Source organism: Lepisosteus oculatus, chromosome 4 (genome assembly GCF_040954835.1).
Source record: "Lepisosteus oculatus isolate fLepOcu1 chromosome 4, fLepOcu1.hap2, whole genome shotgun sequence".
NCBI lineage: Eukaryota > Metazoa > Chordata > Actinopteri > Semionotiformes > Lepisosteidae > Lepisosteus > Lepisosteus oculatus.
In genome coordinates this window covers 27,825,824-27,853,629 of record NC_090699.1, presented here as the reverse complement: position 1 = coordinate 27,853,629, position 27,806 = coordinate 27,825,824, and the positions used below count along the sequence as shown (strand labels likewise).

General features: G+C 42.6%; 2 protein-coding genes across 16 annotated transcripts in view; both read left to right on the top strand.

Moving 5' to 3' along the window:
- Nucleotides 1-856: 856 nt before the first annotated feature.
- On the top strand, nt 857-21,796 carry btbd16 (BTB (POZ) domain containing 16). 8 transcript variants are annotated; one of them, XM_015346639.2, is made up of 17 exons: nt 878-1,343; nt 1,474-1,525; nt 1,855-2,011; nt 3,576-3,681; nt 4,239-4,327; nt 4,827-4,955; nt 6,190-6,336; nt 7,183-7,297; nt 7,600-7,669; nt 8,138-8,268; nt 8,959-9,078; nt 11,453-11,544; nt 14,862-14,944; nt 16,736-16,810; nt 17,985-18,086; nt 19,510-19,704; nt 20,774-21,796. In XM_015346639.2, the coding sequence occupies exons 1-17, from the start codon at nt 1,216-1,218 to the stop codon at nt 20,840-20,842; spliced, it is 1,860 nt and encodes a 619-aa protein (XP_015202125.1). In that variant the 5' UTR covers nt 878-1,215; the 3' UTR covers nt 20,843-21,796. The 8 variants fall into 8 exon arrangements, with proteins under 8 accessions (XP_015202134.1, XP_015202130.2, XP_015202132.1 ...); XM_015346638.2 differs by having other exon boundaries at nt 881-1,343; nt 1,474-1,531; XM_015346640.2 differs by lacking the exon at nt 16,736-16,810 and having other exon boundaries at nt 871-1,343; nt 1,474-1,531.
- A 5,884-nt stretch (nt 21,797-27,680) lies between these two features.
- Nucleotides 27,681-27,806, top strand: part of plekha1b (pleckstrin homology domain containing, family A (phosphoinositide binding specific) member 1b) — a 41,096-nt gene continuing 40,970 nt past the window's right edge. For 4 of the 8 annotated variants that reach the window (XM_015346656.2, XM_015346657.2, XM_069189013.1 and 1 more), the window contains exon 1: nt 27,681-27,799. The gene's annotated coding sequence lies outside the window, so the exon portion shown is untranslated. The remainder of the gene's footprint in view (nt 27,800-27,806) is intronic. The other 4 variants (XM_015346649.2, XM_015346653.2, XM_006630421.3 and 1 more) reach the window with 2 other exon arrangements.

Genomic DNA, 27,806 nt, shown 5'->3' with positions numbered 1-27,806 from the left:
CAAAGATTATGTAATACATATTGCTTTGTCCCCTTTATTTACACATCTCAGAAATGCTTTGGGTTTACGTTGTTAACTCCTAGCAGCCTCAATTTTTTACGTTTCAACGTATAGCTGCGCGTACAAATATCAGCCTTGACTGTCCTTTGGATTATATTCATATTTAGATCCGAGTAAAATAAAAATTAGGTCAGTCGATGTTTTTGGTTTTATCAGTGACTTCACACTGGAGACCACCAAGTGCATTAATGGTTATTTCATTTGCAACTGTTCCTCTTCGTTTGAAATTAAGACTGTATTTTAAAAATTCTGACACCCCTTTTAATGCACTATTAAATCTTGAATATATGCGATGAATGAATTAAATGTCTGCATTGAATTATATTTTAAAACCAACCAGTTTGCGAAGCACCGGCGCTAGGCACAGGGAGGCGTTCTGTGGAAAATTGAATTCCCCAGGTCTGCTGTCACGATACAGTGGTATTTACTGCCCTCTTGTGGCGAGGTTTTTGAACAGTTTCCATCTGTACATTTTCTTGGCACCCGAGAAGTAGTTTACTCGCCTTCTTAAAAAATAAATCTATAACCACATTGAAGGCAAACTGCACATCACCCGTGCAACCACGACAGTTATATTAGTTATTGTATTTTGTTGTGTTTTCCATGTTGTATAGAAAAACAAATAAATGAGTATTGAATAGCATTAACTTTTTGAGGTTGATTGGCGATATTGACAAACGATATAGTACGATGCGATATAGTTTTTTTAGAATGTCTACACAATGTTAATTTTCCCATTCACTGCTCTCTTCCGATATCAGTCTGAAACACTACACTTTTTCCACTGCTGTGAAGGACGGATGTTACAAGCAAGTGGTTTTAATCACTGCGGCAATCTGTCTAAAGCAGGTTTCCATAGCCACCGCGTCTCTGTTGTCGTGGGAACGGAGAGGAGCGAGTCCGTGGGGGGGATGACAGTCCAGAACAGAAGAATTCCCGTGTCACGTGCGAAACAATTGCCAGTCTCACGTTGTTCCGAATGACCGCAGCGACGTCGCAAAGTATAGCGTCTTAACTTCCTACCGCCTCCTAGGACACAGCCATCGACACAGTGGTAGTGATTAAACGGGAAGCGGGGTCGTGACTATCACAATCCGCAAAAGCTGAAGAAGCAGGTAAAAAATAGTGCCTCAAGCTTCCCACTGATCTTGGACTATGGCTCAGGTTTTGCCACGGGACGGCAGCGGCACTATTCCTCGGCTCGCTCCAGGTCATCCGCTGCAGAACACCTTCGTGCCCAACCCACCCCCGACACACATGACGCCAGCAGCTGCCTGCATCATGTAAGTGAGACGCCTGGACTGTGCTTTGCAGGTGGGGTGCTGTTCAATGACTCCGATAAAAAGCCGTTCTTTGGGGACTGCAGTTCAGCCTATAATGTCTCGTTATTGTCCTTCTTGTTTCGGCCACCAGATCTCTGCTGCAAGCTCCTTATAAAGCGCTAGAGGACAAACCCTCCGAAGAGGTCAGGGTAAGAGCTCTTTGGTGTTTTCTCTCGGAAAACAAAACAGAGAAGCCCCGAGTAGATCTCTGTGCCAAGGTTTAGACCCAGATGCACCAGCTCAAAGCAGTCTTCTGTGGAAACACAAAACACTCGCAGGGACGGATAGCCGGGGAAACAAAGGACTGGATATTCATACGAACATTTACAGTCCTTTTTGTGTTCTGTTTCGCTTGACAGTGTTTGAAAGGAAGAACAAGGGGGTAATGTAGAGTGAGGAGGAGGATGGTGGTAGCGCTCAGCCGCAGGTTCTGTCACCCAGAACCCCCCCAGTGACTGTGTTTCGCCCCCAGGTGCCCTCCTCTCCGCGCGGCCGCCTGAGGAAGCAGGCCGGCAACACCAACCGCTGGCAGCTGCCCTTCCCGCTGGGCAGCGACCTGCTCGGGCAGGCGCAGGCCGCGCGGGCCGTGCGGGCCACCATCAACGCCACTCTGCGCGGCATCAGGACAGGTGGGCACCGCGCCGAGACGCGCTGGGAGGTCCCCCTGCAGGCCTCCGCACCAGGCCTGGTCGAAATCTCTCAGCCCGCCGGAAGTGTTCCCTGCCCCGGTGCCCTTGTTCCGCGGGGGGTACTGATGCAGGAGCACGGTTAGGGCAAAGCACCGGGAGAGGTGAGGGGAATCTTCCTTACTGCCCTGCGCTCCGACCGGCAGCCCAGAGCACAACGCGGAGCTTCAGAGGGAGTCGATGGTGTGAACCTAGTTTCAGGTTGAGTTTCGCTTCTGTTGTTTTTCTGCTTTGGGAGCCGTGAAACCCTTCTCTGAGAACAGAGGCAGAAATACTGTTTTATACTAATAAAATACTGTTTTTGTTTCTTTTTAATATTGTCGTGCGGAGAGTTTGAATTCAGGGGAAAGGTGTGACGGAGCTCCAGCGCCCCTGACAGCCTGCGGCAGGTCTCTTCACTGTCGCGGCGGTTGTCCGATCACACACCCGGCAGGGTGTTCCCAAGCGCTTTCCCCCTGCCTCGTTTCCCCGTCGTCTCTCTATACCTCGGACGCTGTTTTTTTCCACGTTTTTTTTTTTTACATTTGTTTCTCAAGAAAGAAGAAGACAGACAGATTCCGTCTTAAACCTGCCAACAGAAAACAAGTGGGTGCTCAAAGTCCTAAGAGATAAAAGGGGGAAATGAGGAAGACGTCAGTACTTCAAAAGCTGCTGAATTGATCTTTCTGCGGTGGCACGTTGCAGAAGCTGTCGTCGTGAAGAGAGGGAACAGCAAACCACTCGGGAGTCTTTAAAGTCTCCTGGCAGCCATCCTAGCGCGCACACCAAGAACCTTTAATGCCCCGAAGCAAAGAGCCGGTGTGTACAACTTGTGCCATTTGAAGTCTGCCTGTGCCACACTGTGCCGGCTGCCCTGCAGCCAGTGTCCCTGTGCCAGGAGTCCTGCCTGTCAGGCGGGCTGAGTGCGCGGGCCGGTGCCAGGCACGCCAGCCTGTGTGGGGCTGACGAGGGGAGGGTTGGCGCGCACCTGTAGAGATCTGACAGGAGGCTGCTGCCAGGGGCCATCTGGAGGCTGGCTCTCGCACTCAGGCACCACACGAACGCGCAAACGTCCACCGTCGCTGGAGGGATATGTAAACTAGCGTTCTTGGCAAAAATAGCGCAAGAATCATGAGCGGCGTTAATTTGAATTCCACTCGCGAACACATGCACCTCACCTTTCTGTGGTTTTATTACTGATGAAGGCAAAGATATGCTGTACTCGTTTGCTTTATATGTCTAAAGAACAATTTGTTGGTTTTGTGTTATGCACTCATTGATTTTAAGGGAAATTCCTCCAGTATGTAGATTCTATATCTATGAACGAGCAATGCATTTGAAAATGGTTATTAATTCAAGGACAGTAAATGAGCTGGAGTTTTTTCTTTTTGAGGGCAACAGCAAAAGACTGCCACATTTGAATCTTTCTCTGGAGAAATGCAGCTCGGTGTCAAGGGAACACTCACTGCATGAAACAGGCTCGTCTTTTCCTGACTAAGTCCCGCCCTGCCTCCTGTCTGTCTTTCAGCTGACTCTCCGTTCTGTGAGTGTGAGGAGCCCACCGGCCCTGAGCCCACTCTGCCCCGCCTAGTCCTCTCGCGTGGCACCGCGACACCCACACACCAGACATGCTGGTACAGTGCCCCCCAAAAAACACAAGAAAAAATAAAAACGCTTAACTGTGACTTCGACTTTCTCCCACTTTTGAAATTCCCCCCAAAATACTGTACAGAACGGTGTCTCAGACCATTGGATTATAGAGCTAGTAAGTGGTCCAGGTTGTGATCAGTGTTGAAAATATGGTGAGAGTGACCATTGGGATGTGAAGCAAAAAAATAAAAGCCCTTTATTCCTCATGGTCTTGTAAGGCCAAGGCCTTATATGACGGCAATAATGTGTTTAATCGATTGATGACAGCTTTAATTTGTTTAATCATTTCTGTGTTTAGCAATCCCTTAGGAGAATATTTCCCAAGGGATTGCTAGTGGAGCTTGATGCATGGGTGATTCCTGAAAATTTCTGAAAGCCTGACTGTGACTCTCTTATAATTAACCCTGTCAAATGTGATATATTGCCTTTTTATGATATTTCCACAAGAACAAACGTTCATGATTGTCAGTAATTTACCATGTTTTCCAGTGTGTATGGTGTGAAACTCTTTCGGTTTACCTCTTTATTTACATATATACAGTGTGAGGCTCACAGGGTCACCTGGGCCAGCCACCCCTGAAGACCTCTTCTACCTTTACTCCCGCAGAGTCGCTCACAATACGAGCCCAGGTCAGCCTCTCCCTTCCTTTCCTGTTCAATTGCCTCTGTCTCTTCTGACTTTCTCCCCCTGAATCTCCCCTGCCCCTTTCTGGATTTCTGTCCCTCTCGCTGTCTCTCAAAAGCTCTGTCTTCCCCTCATCTCTCTCTCTTTCTCCTGTTTCTTTCCCCCATCTTCCCTTACTCCTTTCCCCCTCTCTGGCACAGCAGCCAGGGAAGCCTGCCTTATCGTGCCTGACCTACTCAAACTCAAATACAGAGGACTCCGGTCAGATAGTCTTGGCTTTTACGTTTTCCATCCTTAACTGCTGCAGTCACAGAAACTGAAGAGCCATCAAAACCCCAGATCGTTTTGATTAGATTTGATGCCAAAAGAGAGAATTAAAAGATCTCTCCTCATTACTCATCTGTGACAGCAGCCAGCACTTGACTCCATTTGATTGTTTCCTTGTGCTTCCGCTCATTTTTTTGTGCTTCTCTTTCAATGGTGTCTGCGTGCCTCTGCTGACAGATGTGATATTGGAGTGTCTGGGGAGCTACTGGGAGTTGCATTGCCCCTATCTCACCAAGTCAGTCACGCTCACTGAGCTGTACACCACAGCCAAGGAACAAAGAGTGAAGACATCGTCCAACGGCACAGGTCTCCCTCCGTCTCTCGGGCAGTCTGACTTCCAGTCAGCCTGTCCTCTGTATCCGTTCTGCTTGTCTGTCTAGTATTTGTGTTTGTATTTGTATGTTTAATCTCTCCCTAGATCTGTGTGCCAGTCGGAATCTATTGCTGGTTATGCCTGTTATGCACAAAACATATTGCCGTTACGTTTTGTGTCATTACAAGCCATGGTGATGCTGAATTGGCAGTGTTGGTAATGAAATTAATAAATATGGAATAGAAGACCGTTTTTCATTTTAGTCTTTTTTTTCTTCTTCCATGTGCTCTTTGCCAAATATTGGCAGTGTCTCTTTCAGCTTGTCAGGCTTTCTCTTGGCTCTGGCCACTGAGGCCAGTGCCAGATATGCCTGCCTTTATGATATCCAGCAGTGAAAAAAACCAACAGTTTCAGTGGTCAATGCACAGTGCAGTGAAGCTTTTTCAAAGTACATTTGCCATGACAACGAAGATTGAGCTCTGTTGTTTTTTTTGGCAGTAACTTGGAGAAGAAAGCACTTAGTCCGTCAAGAGACAGGACGCAGCGCGTCTCAGTGAAAGTGGAAAAAATGTTATGCTGAAATGCTGTTTATGGCTCTGCCCTGAAAGTTTACCACAGTAAATCTGTGTGGTAGTTTGGCAGTTTTCCCTTGTGGTACCTTGCTTATGACTGAATGAACATTAGTGCACTCTCCTCAGTTGATTTTTTTAAATCAGCATGCCCAGACTTACACCATGCTGTGAGAAGAATGAAGCTAGCGCTCTTAAAAGTATCATTAAATCATTTAAGTTCTGTACATTTTTCAACAACACTAGGCTGTGTAATTAGTAGAAAGCCCACGGGTTGTGGCACTAAAGCCTCATTTGTTTCTAAGGAATATTGAAAAGCCACAACCTGTACTCTTCATTGAACTTTTTGCCTACCCTGGTCATGGTTAAATAAAACAATAACATGTTAAATAGTTTCAAATTCTTTCTTTGAGAGTTATCCTTTTTTTTGTTAGTCACGTGAGTCAGGCAGAAAGAGAGAGTCCCAGCTCAGGCATTAAACTCCTCAATAATTTTCAGAACAAGGTCTTCTTGTTTTCCATCCTTCAGACATCACATTAAATCAATGGCTTGGATTCCCCTTTCCTAAAAAACTATTGAACTCTTTAATAAAAATGATGAAATTCCCCTGTGGACACTGAGGTAAGTGGCTCCTGTCTCGCATGTCTGTGTGTTGCAGACTGCCCGGGCAGCAGGGGAGACAGGAAGAGTGACCGAATGGGCAGTGAACCCAGCAGGAGATTCACACTCGGCACCAGCAAGCCGGCTTCCTCAAATCCCCTCTTACTGAGGCTACCAGTCAACGATCCCACCATCTCTAAAGAGGGTACAACAGGCTTTGTATCTGTTAGTGGTGCTAAATAACATGTATCCAGCTGGAAGCATATCCCTTACTACCTCTGACTAAACACCATTTGTTCTAAAGTATTGTGTCAACCAGTGTTCACTAACTGGGTAAAACAGCATTATTTTTAGCAATAAGATCAGACTTTCAGTGTTTCTGTTTAACTGTATTGAACTTTACCTGTGTACTTTTAACTGTATTGTAAGCATGAGGCTGCACAACTTTAACTACACTGCTAGTCAGGTAAATTTTAGTAGTATGCTTAACACCACACAGCGAGTTTAAAATGGTTCTTTGAAAATTAAAAATTCCCTGTCATTGGATAAACATCCACTTCCCCCAGAATGTCTATTACAATCCACTGATGAAATCCCCTTTTTGTTCGCTTGAAGCCTCTTCAGGAGGATCTTCTTTCTTGGGCCTGTGTCATTTGATTCTCCTATCACCCCCCGGGCCCAGCACTGCTAAAGTCTACTCTGGCCCAGTGTGTGCCATGAAATGATAAAGAAAGAAATTAGAAAAGATCTGAATTGGCAGGTGTTGTGGAATCCAGTGAGAGCTTCATAATTTCCCATTACCTCCAGCTTACACAGCAGATGTGAAAGGCTGCTGAAGAGAATGCTTCCCATTAGCGATGATGTTTTGTATTACAGACACACATACAGCAGGCCTCCTGAAGGCTTCTTTAGTTGACAGATCACTAACATTTGGACGTATGTGCACCCCAGTGTGTGCCCTTGCACTCTCCTCGTCTTCAGAGCGCACACTGGGAGTAGAACGGGGAGGGAGAATGGTGACTGATGGCACTGTGGCCTCTGTCGTCCCCAGCTCTGTCTGTGGCCCTCCGGAGCCTGTACAGCTCCGAGCCCAGGGTGCAGCTCCAGGGGGTGGAGGGAGTGCTGTCTGCTGCTGCACTGCTGGGAATGCCCCTGCTCTTCCGCAGGTGAGATGTCAGAAGAACATGTTTCTCTCTGTCTTTCAGTCCTTGTGTCTCCCCCCGAGGTTTAATTGCTCTCAACTGTGTTTAATTGGTAGACAGACAAAATGTATATTGCTGCCTTCCATGCTTCCTAATTTGAATGTAATTGAATAAGATGATTCACTGTGTGGAGAACATAAGTGTGTATTCAGTAGTATATTTATATCCCCATATAAATCTAGAGAACAAAAGAATGCCCAGTCAATCTGAACAACTTGCATGTGTGCATGCAACCCTTGTGACAGTATTCAGTGTGTATCTGCCAGGTGCTTGTCTGCAATGATGAATAACATCAGCCCCTGCACAGTGTGTCACTTCCACAGTGTGGCCAGCAAGGTGAGCGAGGGCACGGGGATTCGTGGAGCACACGGGACACACACAGCTGCGGAGAAAAAAGATTGAGGGGTAAAAAAAGGGGGATGGAGAGGGGAGGGGGTTAGAGGGACAAATGGAGATGGAGAGGGCAGAGAGAAGGAGATGGGGATGAAAAGAGCGAAAAGCTGTATTTCTGCAGCTGGAACAGTAGAGGGAGCTATCTAGATTTAGAAAACAGCTTCATAAAATGCATCATAAAACACAGCTCGATAGTACTGTATTAAAGATCGTTAAATACAATGTTTTATCAAATGAGATGTATCTTTATGATTATTTACCCTGCCCCATAATGTCTTTAACAAAAGGTTAATTTACAACATCTTTGTATTATAACTGAAAACTGAAACACTGACACTGTAGTGCTGAAATATGAAAATAATGGTCTTCTAAGTTCTTCTGTCTGACCTGTCTGTCTGTATGTCTTTCCAGTACAGAGAGGCAGAGCTTCAGAGAGCCTGTGAGCGCTGGCTGGAGCTCAGTCTGGTCACTCAGCTTCAGTTTCACATCAGCCTGCGAGACCTTTCCCTGGAGCTGCTGCAGAAGACCCTACACTCCCCGAGGTAGCTACTCCCCTGACTCTCACTTTCCTGAATGCCTCATCTCCCTGTCACTGTCTCAGGTACCTCCACCTTGCCCCCATCTGTCTCATTCCACTATTAACCATCCTTTCTCCATCTTGACCCTCTGAAATTCTCTCTTTCATCTCACTCCTCTGCAATTCCTATTTCTGTCTGTTCAAAGGGTGAGTTTGGTTTATTTTACGCTATTTACACTTTGGAGTTGTTGCTGTCTCTTTTTTCTGTTTCCGATATTTACTTTTTACATTCTAAACTATAAAATCAATAGAGTTTTGTAAGTCAATGCTTTATGAGTTAATGCTCTGCTTTCAAAATAACTGATGCTGTGATGTCAGTCTCGGTAGAATCTCAAAACTGAAGTACATTTGCTTAAACCCCAAACGTAAACCAGTGTCTCCAACATACCTCATTGTACCAGATCCACACAGTTGAAACAACAATGTACTGCGCCAAAGGGCCAGCCCCCCCTGTGAGAGGTCCTACTGAGAGAGGAGTGATGTCACTTATCAAGTTCAATGTACATAATGACATGACATAATGAAGGCTCATACATAATGAGCCCTTTTATACTACTGTCAAAGCAGGAAATATTTTAGGAATATGGTTCAGTATGTTTTAAATCCAGTCAGATTGTGAAACTCCTGCCCTGAGTTTTTGTCTGCTTCCCTGCAGGCTGTTCACACCCAGTGAGTACCAGCTGCTGAGGACAGTGCTGTACTGGGTCTTCCTGCAGCTCAACCCTGGTGTACAGACCCTCCCCTCTCACAGCTCCATCCTCACCTTCTTCATCAGGTCTCTGCTTACTGCAGTGCCACCATCCAGCCCTGTGTGTCACATTCTCCTCAAGTTTGCATTGTAGCTATTTTAAGACTGCCACCTGGTATTCTTTTGAATGAGCAGTGAGTAAAGAAGTGTTTCTGTAACTGAAGCACTGCTCTAAAAAGAATGTTCCTATATTTCTGCAAACAGCACATTGATCCCTTCTTTTAAATAAACGGGCTTACAGAGATATTAAGACATACAGTAGAAGCTTAAGGTCTGATAACATGAATTAGTTCCCTATGTACTGTATATTGCTGTGGGTATTTGAACAAAAATGTCAAATCAGCTGTAGATACTGTTTTACTGGAACAGGAAATGAAATGTCTTATGTAGGTTCCTGATAAACTGATAAACAGGATAATGTCAATGGGGTGCATTTTTCTAAAGTAGTGTACATGTTTTTGTTTAAGGCTGTTCAGTGTGTGTGATCCTAGAGCACCGTTAGTCAGGTCCCAGCAGTGTGTACAGTTTGGCTGGGACTATGGGGTGGGGAGACGAGGGAGTCTGCAGGGCTGGAGTGCGCTGACTCACATCCATAATAGGTCTGGACATCCTCAGAAGGGAAATGAGAAAGTCATGACAGGTCTTCTTAGTCACTGTGAAAACAAATATTTTGCTGGTCCACCATAGAGATGCAGTTTATCTGCGCTTATTATTTAGTGGTTTCTGTCCTGTGCCTTCCATTGTTTGCTAATGTCTCATAAGGACACCTCAGAGGGCAAAACCCAAAAAGAAAAAGTTCTGTCTTGTACAGAACTCAGGAATAGAAGGGGCCACTTCCTTCTAAACCCTTATCGCTTTTGAAAGTGGAACCCCCAGGGCATTAAAGAAATGTCAGCACTCCAGTTTGTTTGCTTTCTTTGTATGCTGCAGAGTGCAGATTTTGTTATGTTTTTGCAATAATACCCTGGATTTGACATTTCCCAGCAGAGGAAATAAGAATCACTTCATAAATATAAATTATGTTTCTGCACCCATTGTGTAAATAACATGTTTTGGGATAACTGCATCAAGAGTTCCACTGTGTTTTGTTATGAGATTTCGAAAGTATTATTTCTAGATGAAACTTACTTGCCTTCATTCAGCAGAGCTCTGTGTGCCTGGGAAGAAATGCTCTACTAACATGTTTCAGGTGCTATTTCTTTCCCCGTGCACAGTCCGTCAGTTTTCATGCTACGTTGCCTGGAGAGTCAACCAGCCAGTTGACTCACTGCGCAGCTCCTCCCCCAGCCTGGAGACCTCTCGACAGGCAACTCCACAGCTCCCTGACTTGTGAGAGCAGTTAGAGTGACTCCACTCAGGAGTCAGGAGATGTTTTTGCCACCTGTTGTGGTTTCCGCAGTTTGTTGCTTCCTGTTTGTACACCTCCGGATCTCAGTGAAAGCGAAGGCGAGACTGGGCCGCCCTCCCACGCTGAACAACAGAGTGCTTCCTCTACCTCATTGCCCTGCCTGCTACACCGCTACACTTGAAGGCCAAATGACACGTCCTGAACTTTAGACAAGCATGTAACTGGCCAAATGAGGGCTTAAGAGACGCTGTACGGAAACGGTTTCAACAATTATTTCAGAGAACGTGGTACTGCACAGGGAGAGACAAAAAACAAATATTTCGGAAAAAAATAAAAGTATCATAAATGCAAAGCCGGACCTGAAAGGGGAAAGCAATCAGCTGCAGCTTTATGGCTTGATTTTGTACCTTTTCCATGATAATGTTAGATATTTATACTTGAGGTATTGATAGCATGGTGACATGGCACTTAGCACTGCTGTCTCACTGCTCTTGGATCCTTGGTTCAAATGTAACCTGGGGCCCCTTGCATATCAGGAACATGGGGGAAACTTGCACCTTTTGCATGTTCACCCCATGTTCCTGTGGATTTTCTAAGGGTGCTCCAAGCTCCTAACTCTTTCCAAAAACAAGCTGGCTAAGTTGATCAGTGTCTGTAAATAGTCAACGTGTGCTACTGTGCGTGTCCGGCGGTGGACTGGCATCCTATCCAGGGTGTCATCTTTGCTTCTTTGATAGGCTCTGGATTGCTGCGATGGATAGATTGTGCAAATACGTCTTCACAAGTGTAAGAGCCATCACATGCAAATAGAGTCATGACTAAACATCTAAAATATTTTGTTAGTACACTCTGTTTTTCAGTGTGCAGCAACATTTACAGCCTCCAAAAAGAAAAAAAAGGGTACTCACAAGAATTGCTTTAAAAGTTGTGACAACAGTAAGAGGTTATGGGAAATAGTGATGTGAGTTGTGATTGTGTCATATGCCTGCATTTCCTCTTCCTCTCCAGATTGGCGCTCTCTTAACTAAGATCTGCTCTGCTCCCTCTCTCCAGTTTACCCAAGACAGGTGTGTTCCTGGAACAGGATGTGGGTCAGACGTTCACGGCTCTCTTCCAGTCAGTGCGCTTGCATGGGATCACTGAGCGTGAGTGAGTGGTTCAGGGCTACAACCCTTCACACCAGACTTCACATGGTGTTGACATACGGGCTTTCAGACACATATAGATCTGAAAATGAGGAAGAACTCTTGCTTCTTTCCCAGCATGCTTAACTCAAACTACAGTTTACCATCAAAGGTGTTGGGACTTCAAAGTCTAAGCTGCTATTTTCACCCTAATTCTTAATAATCATTTCTAATGAAAAATAGCAATTGACAAGTACAACCTGTAAGTATTGTATTTTTAAATTTTAAATTAAATTCTGTTCTATTCTATTGTGTCAAGTAAACAAATTGATAATGTTGACACACTTTATTTTTAAGGAGAGAAAGTATTTGAACATTTAGCTGGAAGGTGAGTCTTTTGAATTTTTGTTGTTGGGTAATGCACACATAAAGGAGCATTTCTCACTTTGATTTCAGTGTTTGAAGTCTGTAAATGAAAGAAAAAAAAACATAGAGGCCTTTCTATTCTAGAAAAACAGGCAATTTTGAGACTGATAGAAAAGAAAATTTCAATCAGACCATCGCACAAAAAATGTGCATTTCAAAATCAACAATTTGGAATACACTGAGGAAAAGAAACCACAGGTATAGTTACCGTTCAGATAAGTCTTAGTCAGCCAAGAAAATCATCTGCAGGTGATGACAGAAAAATTATCAGAGCTGTCAAGTAAAACGCTAAAACAACTGTCAGTGAAATCACCAACACACCCCAGAGTGTGGTGGTGAAGGTGTGACAATCCACAGTTTGCTGAAGACTGAGACAGCAGAACTACACAGGCTACACCACACGACGTGAGCCTCGTCAGCACCAAGAACAGGAAAACAGATTGGAATTTGGAAAGTACAAAGGTGATCCAGGAGAACTTCAGGACAAGGTTTTATGGGCCAATGAGACCAAGTTAAACCTTTGCCAAAGTGCAGAGAAAGGAAAAGTGCAGATGTTGCAACAAACAGCACCTCGTCTGTGGAACATGGTGGAGGTAATGTAAAGGGAATGGATGGCCACCTCTGGAACTGATCTACCTGTCACTTGTCTTTATTGATGATGTAAGTAATGAGAGCAGCAGCAGAATGAATTCTGGAGTTTAATCACATTACATGAATCACAATTACAGTTAATTACAAGTAAATACATTTAATTAAATTAATGGAACAGAAACATTCTGACAGTGAATGTAGATGAGAATGCTTTCATACACATCAGGCAGTGCTTCACCGTGTAGCACATACAGACTGTGCAACCAAGGAGTTCATCAGGAAAAAAAAAACATGGAAAATCTTAGGCTGGCCAACTCAGTCTTCAGTTTTAAATTTAAATTAGCAAATGTTTTACATGCTGCAGGAAACGTCAAAGAAGCCATTTAAAATATGACACAAGCAGTTAGGTTAGCTTCTGGGTTGCGGACTTATTAATTTAATCTTGTGAACTTGTTTGATTATAGAGAAACTTCAGTCTGCAAGAACTGTATCGTGACCATGAAGCTTTTAAAGAGGACACTAAATTGAGCAAGCTTGTAAACCTTCCTTTGTGCATATGATAAATCTAATGAGACGTGGTTAAAGATCTGAAAGAAAAGTGAAACAAAGACATCTCTCAATTCTTTAAGCACCGATTTGATCTTGCAAAGGTCGAGCAGAATCTTAATGACTTTCATGTTCTGTGACTGCTGTAAAATCATCAGTTGGTCTTGTTACAATTTTTGTTAGTACACTGCAATCCTTGTTGAATTAAAAGATAATCAGAATATATAAAACTAAGAGCTCAATGAGATGTACAATCTTAAATGCATATTTTTATAGGATGTGATATTCACATATTTCATGAAAATGTGTAAGTTATGTAAACATGACAAGATGTTTTATAGTTTTGGAGCCCTGGCCTCTTTTGAAGGGAACATTTTTTTATTAGTGATAGTAAATGGTGTATTTTTAGACTGCTTCCATATAAGTAAGTGAATTTGCCTGGTTTGCTTTAGTTGACTGGTTTTCAAATAGTCTCTACTTTATTTGACCATATCAGCCTTTTCAAGGCCTATTTTAATTCCCAACTGCCATTCCTACCCATGGATTGCATTGCTAATTTGAAGTGTCTTGTATGGTTAATTAGATTCAATTACTGTAGAATTACTGAATGGCCTGGTAATTGCCTGGATGTACACTGGCTTTTTGGAGTGTATGTGCTCTGAGTTTAACAACTGGAGAATATAATGGCAATGCAAAACAGAGACTGGGACTAGGACTGTTGGTTTGTAGGGAGCTACAGATGGACACGATGGATTAAATGGAGATACTAATTCCATTTGGAATTCTCTACCTAATTTCAGCCAAGTTTCTTCTGCTAGTGCATAAATGTGTTAATGCAATGCTCCAAACTAAAGACAGATGCTTTGTCTTTTGACCTAAATAAGTAATTTGAGTAGCTGCAGCCTGGGAAAATAAAAAAAGCATTTTGATTTGCCAATATCCATTCTGTCAGCCAGCTGCAAACAGACATAAAGGATTAATTTGTGTGCTGTGTGCTGGAAGACCATGGATGAATTAGCACAGAAGGAATGCTCTCCAAATGTGGCTTTAATAATCTGTACAGAATTTACAATTGAAACCATAACACTGTTAAGCTGACCTAGTAAAAAGAATTCCTGTATATTCGCAGATGGAATTATTAAATGAACCCTTAAGAGGTTTATTTCCTATGCAAGCATTCCAGATTGTCATTTCTAGTTCTTCACTGTTGCTGATGGCCAGATTTGAACTCTCTGCTGTAATGTAGTGTTTTCTAAGGGTTCAGAAATGTCTCTTATATTCTAATAAATCTCTCTTATTAGAGAACCCCCCCCACCCCATTCATTTCTGGGCTTTATGAGGCTACATGTAGAGGTCTTAGTACTTTTCTATGAAACTTACAATCTGTCATGTTAGTCATGACAGCCAAGGAGTACAGTGGCTGCCCCTGTCCCTCACTCCTAATTCAGTCTTATCCAACATCATGTAACCTTTATATCCAGTTACCCAAGGAGCATAAAAACATCAAGCCTGGGAATTTGAAAAATGTGTAATGAAACCTACAAGAATTTCCAGTAACCACTTGAACTCCAGAAGAGTTGAGAAACAATTTGCTAACTTGTGTCCAAGTAACCCTGCTGCCCAGCTTTGCTGTGCTAAGCAGAGACATGTTTTTTTTGGATATGTTGAAAATGTGCCATCCGTCTTGTCACTTGTGTGTGTCATTTTGTGGTTCAGAGTATCATTGACTGAAGGCAACATGGGGATAATGTCTGCTCTTTTTCTGTGTATTTCAGGAGCTCATCTGGAAGAGATTCAGCAGATCAATGTGCTCCCCCAGTCCTGGCTGTTGCTGCTATTCTCCAGGCATTATTATGCAGTGAGTTTTTTAAACGAGTCTTGCTCTTCCACCCTTTGGCCTTTCTTTCAGGGTGAGCTATAATGTACTGGGAAGTGTGTTACAGACACAAGTGTGGCCACCAGATTTCTTCCTTTAATTGTCCACCAGGTGGCATCAAGAACAAAACATAAATCTGCTCACTCAGGAGGAGAAGGAATTGGTGATTATCTATATGGTAGGTTTGGAGGGGGGAGAACACAATGAGGTTAAATATATTCCCGCTGTATACAGTACGTGTGTATTTAATTCTTGTCAGTTGCTGGATCTAAATCACTTTTCTCTGAAGGGAAAAGATGTTGCTTTATCACCTTTGCATTACATTTGCTAAACTGGTATGAGTGGGTTTTGGTAGATATTGATTAAAGGTCTCGAAAAAAATGGTGAATGAAAATGAGGGAATGGGTTTGTGTGGACGTATAAGCTGTTCAACCAGACAGTTTGGCTCTGGGAAGGTTAGCAAGATCCTCTGTTTACTCCCTTTTCTTACCCAGTCTGACTGTTTGAGATTTGCTATAGGTATATAGGTAGAAGTGTAGCGGTGATGTCATCGCCCTCCCTGCGCGTAGCAGGGACCCCAGCCACCAGGGCTGAGGGAGGTCTCCTTTAGGTCATTCGACTGGTTCCCTGTTGCGTTAGGCCAGAAACCTGGGTTCGCGCCCCAGGTGTTGCAGGACGAACCGGCAGGGTGGAGCGGCGAGGGCACGAGCCCGCGCAGAACCGCAATGGTCAAAGAAGCTTAGACAATGTTGTTAAGTACTGAGAAACCATGGCAAGGCATCAGATGTATGGTATAAGCAGATCATTGCATTAGACTGCATTATCAGAAAACAGGTAATTCCAAGGAATAAAGCATACCTGAGGCTATTCTGGAAGCATTAAGTGGGAGGCAGGATTAGACCCTAGGCAAGACACCTGTCCATTCTACAGACTCACAGGGATACTGAAGACACTCCAAATAGCCTAGCAGGATCTCGAAAGAATCACTTGGAGAAAGTCCATATGAACGTATAAGGAGAAGAAGCACTCTGAGCAGAAGGTAGCTGATTCTGGCATTGAACACAGGACCGGGAGCTGTGAAGAAGCAGTGCTTACCACCACATTAGCGTGCTGCCCGATTGACCTTTTGTAAAGCAAATGAAATAGGTAATATGAGTATGAAAAGTAAAAATGGCCAATTGCAATATTCTAATTCTAATTTTTGAAATACCATATATTTAGAGAAACCAAATTTACAAGCCCAGAGTGGAATTTAACCAGGACACTAGGGTTAACAGGTTCTCTTAAGAACAGTTCCATGACATCTTAATGAGCAAAAATAAAGAGCTTAGGTTAACGTTATATTCAAAGGACAGAACATCCTTACTGAAGAGTGTCCCCTGTCACCATACTGGGTCATTGAGTTCTGGTATTTCTGGTCTAGAGGGAAACGTATCACGTAGTGGTCCACCAGCATCACTTATATCAACAACCTGGTTTTCTTCAGAGGTCAGTTATCCCACTAATGACCAACTTCTGAAATCTGACTGGAAGATTTTAACTCTGCTCACAAACTTTTAAACTTCAAAAGGAGAGGAGTTCATAAACCAGCATGACAAGGGGAAACCAGGTATTAGGCTTAAACCAAGTACTATACTGAGCTGCACTTCTCTAAATATAGTTTAGAAAGCAAAGGGAGGAGTTCTGATCCCCCGAGATAAGACGGATATGAACTGTATTTTGATTACATTTCTCTCTCTCACTTACTCTCCCTCTTTCTTTCTCGGATGTCAGCTGCACAGTGGAGGGGATATGCCTGTAACAGATTTCTCCAGTCAGTCTGTGCGTTTTGGGTTGATCATAGAGAGGGTATGTAACCAAGAAACCCTTTGGCTTGTCAATAGCTCCTAAATATAACTCTTTTTAAGTTGATTCTCAGACCCTATCCATCATTTTTATTCCTTATATCACTCTTCTACTTCCAGTAGTGCAATTAATATCTTTTTCTCTTTCAGAATACCAGTGGAATTTCAGATAGATCAGGACTGAAAGAAGCATTTACATTCTAAAATGATGTTTCAAATAGAGGAGTGTTAGTAGTGATATAGTTAAAGGTTAAATGTTCAATCTAAACAGTAATTGTTGCAGACACCAACTTGTACAAGCAAGAGTCAGGGAGGTCACATTTCTTTTAGTGCTGTGGTGGTGGAGAACAGGAAGAACCTTAAAAGACACAAATGTAAAGGCAAAACATACAACCTTATATCTACAAACTACTATTTACAACAGGAGTGAGGTCTTAGAACCCACACTTCCCCACAAGGTGTCAGGCACTGAGTCCCTAATACAATCAAAAGAGGACATAAATCTTCATAAGGGAAAGTATGGCTATTCATAAAATAACTAATCCACCACAGGTGAGCCAGTCCTGTAAATTGATGTTGAATGTGAGACAACCACTGGTCCCTAACAGAAATGCATCCAAACAAATAACAGTGGCTAACTCTGGCTGATGGGTTTAAAAAGGAAATTTCAATAGTTCAACAAATGTAAAACATACAGTTGCATTTCTCAAATTTCGTCTTGAGACTTTTCAGTGCACAATACCTGATAAATTGTGGCTTTTCTAACAGGAACAAGTAATAGAGACTGTAGAGCTCAGTCATGTCTTGTTGTCTTTTCTCTTGCTGTACTCTTACTCCTTCACTGATCTAACTGGATATCCCTAAGTTTGAAGACTGCTCATCTGATCCCCTGCCTCAGCTGTCCAAACACCCCAACAGATACTCTTTTCTAAGAGCTCTTCTACAAGAGGGAACAAAGAAAGGCTAAATTCACATACCAGCTCAGAACATCAACAATATAAGAATTAACACACAGCAAGTGCTGTTAAAAGAAGACAGGTGTAAACTATGGGGTGACAAAAAACATTTGCATAAGTATCATTTTATTGCAAGTACCTTTCTGGGGGTCTTTTTGGATGCAGTGTTTGGTTCTTCACATGACTTGACACGGTTCCCAGGAGTGCTGTCTTTTCTTGCAGGAACCCCAGTACTGCACTCTTACTGCTGCTCTGTATGGTTTCTACTTCCTTCTGAAAGCAACTCGACTCCAGGATTGCGACAGTCACGGTTTCTCCATACAGGTGAAAGGAGTCTGAGAGAGACACAGATCCTCAAAACACTACTGAGAATATTTTATAGAACATTGCCTAATGTTAGAGTCTCATTGATTTTGCGTGGAAGAAAAGTATTTTTCTTCTTTCGTGTTTTTATCTTAAATGAACAATTAGGTGTCAGAAATTGAAAGGGGACATATTAAGCTGCACTTGATTTACATCTGTGCTCATGTACAAAGGAGTTTTCACTTCATTCGCCAGCAGCCATATCACCCTGCAACTCACAACAAGTAACCCACTGAAGCTAAGCAGGTGTGAGCCTGGTCAGTACCTGGATGGGAGACCTCCTGGGAAAAACTAAGGTTGCTGCTGGAAGAGGTGTTAGTGGGGCCACCAGGGGGCGCTCACCCTCCGGTCTGTGTGGGTCCTAATGCCCCAGTATAGTGACGGGGACACTATACCGTAAACAGGCGCCGTCCTTCGGATAAGATGTAAAACCGAGGTCCTGACTCTCTATGGTCATTAAAAATCCCAGGGCGTTTCTCGAAAAGAGTAGGGGTGTAACCCCGGCGTCCTGGCCCTTACCAATCATGGCCTCCTAATAATCCCCCTCTATGAATTGGCTTCATCACTCTGCTCTCCTCCCCACTGATGGGCGTTCTGGTGCACTGTGGCTGCCGTCGCATCATCCAGGTGGAGAGGAGTCCCCATTACCTGTAAAGCGCTTTGAGTGGAGTGTCCAGAAAAGTGCTATATAAGTGTAAGCAATTATTATTATTTTCAGTGTTTGATTTAGATCGACTGAGTTGCTGTTCCTGGGTTTGTTTAAATTGAGCTGAGCTCTTAAAGCATATAATTCATACATGTAGTAAACATCTAATATTTCTGAAGAGGTCAAAGCAAACCTTCTCTTTCTCAGGAACAGCACAGTGGCTGCAGATATTTCACTGCTATTCACATGTAGCTCCCGTGTTTGTCTTTACCAACTGAAAGCAGGTTTTTCATTACATGTGACATGCTGGGCCTTTAGGCCTTAAAAAAGTTTTTTATTGTTACTTTTAAAACGGCAAGACACAAAACATTCCTATTTTCAAATTTAAAATGGAGATTCTATTACGACACTCATCCTGCCATTACTGCGGAATGAAATTTTCCGGAGATAACTAGAAGTATTCTCCACAAATGTTTCCCACTAAGACCCTAAAAACACTGGAACTGTTTTACCTCAGACATCCAGAGTTTAAAACAGTTCTGAACTACAGAGTAGATCCAAGTAAAGATTCCCAGTAAAGACTTTGTGGCACTGCTGTTTTAATAACCAGCTTTTAACACATGGAGGGGGTAGGGTGGTGGTAGTCTGCTTGGAGCTCTCCCCTGGGTGAAGAGGGGAATTGAAAGCCTGTTTGTGCGAGTCAGTATTGAGTGATCGTGTCTATCTCCTCTCTGGCAGCGGCTGAAACACTGGGACCCGGCCCTCTCGCTGCGGGCCTGTGAGCGACGCCCATTCAGCCTGCTGTCAGAGCGCGGTGTGCAGTACCAGATTACTGTCCAGGGGCTCGTTGGCAGTGGCAGGCAGTGGCAGGAGTTCTGCACTGGGCCAATCTGTCAGGACTTCGGCATCACCAAGAGGTCCTCCAAGAGCCAGGTACAGCCACCCCTGGCACATCGCTGGCTTTGCCATTACAGGGCTGAACAACACACACTCCACAAAGTGCCTCTCATTTTGCACCAGTTGAGGTAGCTTCTTATTATGTAACCATAAATGGCACCCCCCAGCTGTGAAATGGCATTTTGGACTTTGCAAATATTCTTCTTGGAAAGCTGCACAAACGAGACATCAAGTGAAGTAATTGTGGAAATGCAGTTGCTTTCAATTTTGAGCTTATTGATCAAAATAGATTGATTCTTAATCTGTGCATGCTTCAAATTCGGCAGAGACTGATGTTACTGTCAGACATGATGATGCAGTGCCACAGACATTATTATTACTGTGTCCATATTAGATTTTATCTCCTTCTTTCCCTTCTCTTCCTTTCTTGCAATGCTAAACAGCATTTTGAAATTCCCTGATGATTGTGAAATGTATTATCAGCTCCTGGAGCACTCACGCTAATGGACAGTCGGCCCTGGGAGACAAAGAGATGTGGGGGGGCTGGCTGAGTGTCTGACACCTGTGTCATTGCAGCTCCTGCCAATAGATTTTGGGGGGGTTGATTGCAAGGTATAGTCGAGGTGGCTGGAGATCACAATGAGCCTGTGGTGCACACAAACAGACTTGCCTCCTAGCACACTGACATCGAGACCCCCCCGGGGTCTGTTCTCACATGCTGTGTTGTTTGTTTTTTCATCTGACAATCATGTGACCAGGGAGTTTCACACACACAGGACCCAGAGTATTTTACCTCCAGGTCTTCAGAAAAGAGAGATGCAGTTTGCACAAAGAAAATGCAAAAAAGCACACAATAGTCTTCACATGCTCTCTCTAAAATGGCTTTTTAATTCTGAGCGGAAATGGACTATCTAACATTTTGGTTGTGCAGCACGTTATACTGTACGAATGGTTAATTTAGTATCAGTGCTAATAATGGTGGTGATAATTAGTACCTTCATAATTAATATTAAAGTCAGAGTAACAGTTCTACCCTTAAATTTTTTTAATCATTTGATTCTAATACTCATACTTATTGTTTGCATTTCTTTTCATTTTTCTGCAGGTGTTCAAAGTGAAGGGCCTCAGCCCTCCTATTTACGTGACCTTTGCACTTGTCTTCCCTGCTTTCTGAAGCCCATTCTAGCAGGCGGGAGCAGACAGCCGCAGCTCTCCTGAGCCTCTACATCATTAAATCCTGGTATCAGAAATCACAGACAGCATGACTCTTGATACTCTGCACTACATAGACTAAGTAGGGGGGCAACTAGAGGGCACATGCTTGCTACTTTATGCAAAGATAAGGACTAATCCTTATTTGGATAATTTCTTTAAAAGCAGAAGAAACAAAACATCACTTTTTAAGGAGGGGCATGTTAATTAATATCAACTCCTGACAGAGTTTCACACTCTCCTTTGTATAGTGGTGCTGCAAATAACTCTGTATGGAGTTGCCTGTTAAATAAGACCCCTTCATAACATTAGATAATATGAGGCGCTGTCTCTCTGCACATGTCTGTGAGAGGAGATGGGTGATATTTCCATTGAGTTGACTTCTTTGTTTAGCTTATGACTTTCACATGTTAAATCTAACCTGTAAGGATATTTTGCTCTTGTAAGCATCTTGAATTCTGCACCACAGCTTGGTGTATAATATCGCTACTCTGATAGTATATCAGATGTATACCTGGAATTCTGGATATTCCTTCACAAGCCCCTTGTGCTATTTGTTTCTCAGCATTGTTTGAAGGCGCAGTATACTGGCACTGTTCAATGACAGAGCTAGTTTCCATCTTCCAGTACAAACAGCAGAGCTCTCTACTCTTCAACACAGCAGTTCACACACAGTGTACTACAGTGCCTGCTGCCTCTCCCTTCCTCCCTTCTCCTGCCTCACTTCCGTCTCATCTCCCATCTCCTGCATTGAATCATGGCTGTGGATACGCAGTGCTGCTCTCTATAGCACTGTAACAGGAGGCACAACAAACCAAGAGAACCGATATGCTTACCTTTTCTCATTTGTAGCAGAGATGCAGCGTTGTTCTGAACACAAAGAATGAATAAACTGTCAGGTGTTAGTTTCAGTGCATTTTTTGTTTCTGCACCAGATTTGTTCCCCACGTCGTTAATAGTAATTTGAGTTTAAAGTATGAAGCTGTACATCCAGGCAATACAGTTAAGGGAAAGGGAAATGTCTGTGTTTTGGTTGGAGCTGTTGAAGGTAAGCCTTCAGGTTATTGCGAGTTAGAAAAGGTGGAGCAGACTGGAAAACATTTTTATTAACTCTTTAAATTTTCCTGTCTTAGTTTGATTTTTGCTATAGTTTCCTGCTTTAGTTTGATTTTTGATCTTTTTATTGTGGGTTCACTGAGGATGGCCTGAGAAGCTATTTTACTATATCTAGGCAATTGGCATCTTTTAAATAGCATCTACTGGGTTGAAACTATAATTGGTTTGGTTGAGCAAAAAATAGAGTATAACAGAAACAGGAATTGCAGTGGGGCTGTCCGCCCTGCGAGTCTCTCCCCTGTACCTCCCTGTACCATCTGAAAAATGACTAGAGTCATTGTGAAATCTGCATTGCTATGTAACCAGCCTGCTTTGTGTTTGTCAGGGGACCTTTGTAAAACTGGGTGGGATGTGAAATGATAGAGCACGCCTAGCCCTCATAGATCTAGGCAGATCATTATAAACAGCACTGTGAAAGACTGGACCTGCCTTAATTGCAAGACAGTGTGAAACAAAACTCATACACAAAGGGTGCAGGATTTAAAAGAGGCAACCATGTTCTTCAAAGTAACTGGGAAGTCCAAGTTATTCAGATGAAGCCTGACTGCACTTTTCTGCCTATCAGTGTCCTTTTAGACTTTGCATCTAAACGTTTCAGGATCCAAAAGCAGCCTGATCAAAATCTTTATAATACAACTGGAATATTGCCAGTATAAATAATAATCTATTTCCCCATAGCGAAAGATGGTAAAACTGAGACAGCTGATCACCAGTACAGACAGGATGAACAATAAAGAAGCTAGTGAAACCTTATTTCAAAGCAAAGAGGAATGCTATGCTATTAATTTATAATGACAGTTGACATTAAATAACCATTTGCACTTCAAAGGAGAAATCTGAATATAGTTATTTTCGCCTGTGGTGAGCTGCTGCCAGGATGCAGTGTAAATGCACAGTTTGCCTTTACCTCAATCCATTTAGGAAGCTGTGTAATCAGTGAAGTGTCAAAAACAGCTGATTACACTGCACCAGAGAAGCAGCTATTATCATTGCTGAGCTGCTGTGAACTCAGGCCCCCAGCACTGGGGACAGTGGAATTCTAGACACGCAAACAGAAACTAACACATTTTGTGAAATACCTACCTGAACAAGTATTGTTTCTTTCAAATCTGTCAGCTTCTACCCATAAACTAAATATATATTAAATGGTTCTTTTGCACGTAATGTTGTGGATTCGAGACACTGTTGCTGTCCTGAAATAAAAAAAACACCAACAGTCCAGTGTTCAGACCCCAAATTATACATCCCATCCAGACAGTAATGTTTCTTCAGACTTTCTAACTTGTCAGCTTGCTCATTGCTGTCAGTCTGGATGAGCTTTTGTTGTTTCAGGTTATGCAGAAGGATATGTCACATAAAATAGAGATGAGCCTCATCTCAGGGCTTAAAATAAGTGCCAAAAGTCAGAAGCAGTCATTCAAAGGATATTGCATTCGTATCAGGATTGGCGCCCACTGATTTATTAATTCAGAATTATGTGTTTCTCTACATTCTAAATATGTTTCTCTGCTATTGTTTCTGAGTTCTAATTTCAGTGAAAGGAAGCAGTGTTGCTCCACGGATTCTGTATTTTCACATGGGCAGGCTGCCATTTAGGAAACTGGGAAGTCAGCCCTGTGTTGGCATATCCCATTGCATTTCTGTAGAAGTAAATAAGGTAGTATTCCCATTTGCGGTTGCCAAATGAGTATCACTCCCTGGGTTTGTTCTTTTGCACTCTGTGCTCAGTTGCTGTGGAGTTTCCCAGACCTGTGAATTGGCTGTTTGAAATCAGGCTCCTCGTTGTTTGCACGCTTTTCATTCTGTCACCTGACTATACGCTCCAGCTGCAGGAAAGGGGAATCCCTCGTCCTTTCTCAAAGGGGAAATGCCTGTAAAGAAAGGTGAACTGTGTTAAAGCAGCAGTTAAGGAGGATTTGAGAAATTCTGTCTCAGTTGTGTGGAAAGCATTCTGTTTTTTTTTATAAGCTGCCACTAATTGTCAGTGAAAGGTCACTGTTACCTCGTGTGAGGACATTAATGATATTAACAGATATTTGGGGTTTGGCTCTATGCACTGCCACCTGCTGTGGTCATTAAGATGTAAAGTCAAGCTCAACTTGACTTTATTTTCCAATAAGGAGCCTGTTTTGTTACAGGAGCACCTGCTACACTTCTCGAATGTGTGTAAGTTTCAGGGGGAGATGAGGGAGAAAGCCAGAACAGTTATGTTTTTCTTTGTTTGTTGTAGTTCAGCATATAGCAAGGGTCTTTTCCATTTCGGACCTCAGTCCTACAGTATTTCAAAATGAATCGTTTGAAAATAAAAGTCCAAGCATGGAAAATGCTAAGAGCAGTAAAACAAGAAAAAAGGAAGATGCCAATGAGAAAGTGTGTTCAGCATGTGTTGCAGTGCATTTAATCAATATTGTCATCGCTATAATATAATATAGGGTTAGGCAACAGCTCCCTCATGACCCCTCTAAAGGAAGGTCTCTTCTTAATGAAATTAAGACTCTCTGGTGTTGCAATAGAGAAAGGAGATGAGCATGGAACCTCAGAGCTTTCCTTAATTAGCAAACGAGTTGAGCTATTGGGCAGACTGTGGTTTAGATGTTTAGATCAGCTAAAGCAAGCATCACTGTCTTTTTAACAATATCTACTTTAAATATGGCAGATGGGGAAGACAGAAAATTGCTTTGATCACAGGTATACTGTAAAATTAGTAAATTATCCACTTGGCTTATTGTACAAAGAAAAAGTGCAGTGAATGTCTGAAGACTAGAAGGAATAAATACAACAATTTTAACTATTTTTTTGCTAAAAACCCAGGGAACAGGAGTTACCACTGAAAATTATTTTGATTGCAATTCAACTTTCATTGTACGTCTTAGAATTATCTGCTAAACATTGCCATAGCAACATAACAATCAATAAAAGAATGGTTCAATATTGGAGCGGGTTCTGTATAAGAATAAATAGATTTGTACTTAGAATAAGTTATGTGAAATAGTATGAAAATGAGTCTTAAAGTTGTTTCTATACCAGTTACTACAGAATAAATGTTGCCCATCACATTCAGCAGTGAAGGTCCTACAGTTCTGCAAGTTTGTTCTGTATTTTAAAAAAAGAATATTAAAGAAATGAAAACCCCAAAGAGCAGTAAAATTTTATTAATAACACTGTATCATTCCTTGAGATGAAAAACGATTGATATATAAATTATATGGTGTTATACTAGCCTTCAGATATTGTTCTTTTCTGTCAATACAGGCATCTGACCTCTTAAATTGATCATTTTCATTTAAAAGCTGAGTCCCCTCTTGCTCTCATGCCATAGGGATTATTTCTGCGTAAGCAGAAAGGCTGGTTGTGGTACATTGTAATGGAAGCATCTAAGCCATGATTGATGAGGGTGCAATCATTGATGAACACAGCACAAACACACATTCTCCATTAGTCTGGATAAAAACTCTGCAGACGTGTTCTTTTGTCTCTGTTGCTTGTAAGGCCTTTGAAGGGGCTGCCTCCACCCTACCAGCTCTCCCAGATGAATATATTGTGCTGTGACCTCTTCGCTTTTATCACTGCCCACCCCTGTGGCACAAAGCAATAGACTGTGAAACAATCTAAGGGCCTTTCCAGGAAGTTTTTTTTAGCTTTACAAATTAACATGGCATAACATACTGCACAAAGGTTCCTATCCATCCATTATCAGTAGGCTGCTTATTCCTGGTACAGATCAATTGTACCCAAAGCCCATAATGGGCACAAGGCAGGCCCACAGCCTGTTTGAGACACAAAGATACTCCTAAAATCCACACTTTGCAAATGCATAATAATAATAAGGACATGAATTCTTACTCTGTCACACCGGTTAATTGTTGAACTATTGAGCTTAGATGCTGTCGTAAATGTATCACATCACCATAGTATTTATTGACCTTTGAAAACAAACGTTAATTAGAACCTCAAGTGTTTTGGAGGGGGAGGCAAAAAACAGAGACACTTTAGTGTCTTTGATCATCATTGCTGATGATAACAGTACATAGTTTTACTGCATCCATGTATAACACTTGCAGTACATATTCATTCATCATCAGCGAGCAGTGAAGCTGGAACTTGTCAGGGTGAGGCCAAAGCCCACCCAACACCCACAGGGAGCAAGGCAGGACTTGCCAAGGGGAGACCACACTCCTGGGGCACCAGATCAAGGGAGGAAGGGACAATCTGGGAAAGCCTGGCAAACGTAGCCAGCACCTCTTTGTTTGCTAGAAAACGTATTGAAGGTCCATGCAAATGTGGGGACAAAATGCAAACTTCATGTGGAAAAATGCTGGAGGCCAGAATCAAAGCCGGGAACCTGTAATCATGAGGCAGCAGTAATGACACCAAAGATATGGGGGTGGAGCGGTGGTACTGTGGCTAAGGATCTGCCCCTGTGGCTGAAAGGTTGCCAGTTCAAATCCCGTGGCCGGCAGAGGAATCCTATTCTGTTGCGCCCCTGAGCAAGACCCTTAACCCCAGCTGTTCCAAGGGTGCTGTATAAATGGCTGACCCTGTGCTCTCCCTGTCTGTGTCTCATGGAGAGCAAGCTGGATTATGTGAAAAGACTAATTTTAGGGCTAATAAAGTGATCTTATCTTATATCTCTCTCTTGGGCTTTTAAGAGGATGATTGCTTTCCACCATCATCTCACCTAGTGAAAACAGACGATCATAAGAGAGGTTACAAACAAGAGGCCATTCAGCTCACATATGGTTAGCGAATAATTTATTCAAGGTTCTCCTCCAAATATGATTTCTGCAAGACTCCATTGTCAACAGCATAGCTGGGTAGCTAGTTCCATGCTCCCACAGCCCTTTGCGTAAGTATGAGCCACTTGTTCTCACTTTTAAATGCAATTCCACATAGTATCCATTCATGTCTTCTGGAGGACAATAATATACACAGTCAATAGACTTTTTTGAATTTGGACATCCTGAGTAGAATGGGTTGGGTTGTTGGTCTGGTCCAAGACAGTTTCTGCTTTTAAATTTATAACATGCATAGATTTAAATTACAGTAACCATAAAAAACGGGATTTAATTTCTGCCTGCATCACTCATCTTTCTATCCACTTTCTTGCTCACACAGAACCTCCCTCAAAGGGTCTCATGTGCTTTGGATCCTGTTCTCATTAACTGTAGTTTTTGCAGTTTGTCCCGATCCGTTGCATAAATCGTCCTTTTATTGTACTTTTATCCTTTTGTTTTACGCAATATTGTGCTTGTTTTTTTTCCTTTAGAAAATTGTAATAATGCCATTTCCCGTCCATTCAAATAAATGTTCAATAAAATTCTTAAATTACATTGTTATGTATATTTACACAATTTGGGCTATGTTAATGATTTTTTTTATGTTAAATTATTATTCAAGAGAGCTGTATTACAATGCAGTACTGTAATTATTACCGCAATAATGGTATTCAATTTTGTTTACTTGATCTTTCCGTTTTTCGTTGCCGGCGCCTTTCGGACTAGTTCAGTTTCAAATCATAGCTCAGAGAAATTACATCCATCCATTTTCTAACCGCTTTCTCCAATACAATTGAAGTTTAAAAAAATCCAGCATTACGACAGCGAGAAATTCTGCTAATACTACGATTCCCAGAATCCTGTGTAAACAAGCTTCCGGGGAAACAAAACGGCGTAGGACCTCCCTCCCCCTACAGAGCTTCGGGATAGGTAGGAAGTCAGTGGGAGATGGGCTGAAAGAGTTCACCAGGGTAGGTTTGGGTGGATCTCAGTCGTTACTATCAACCTTTCCTGCAGAACGGAACTGAGTAAGTA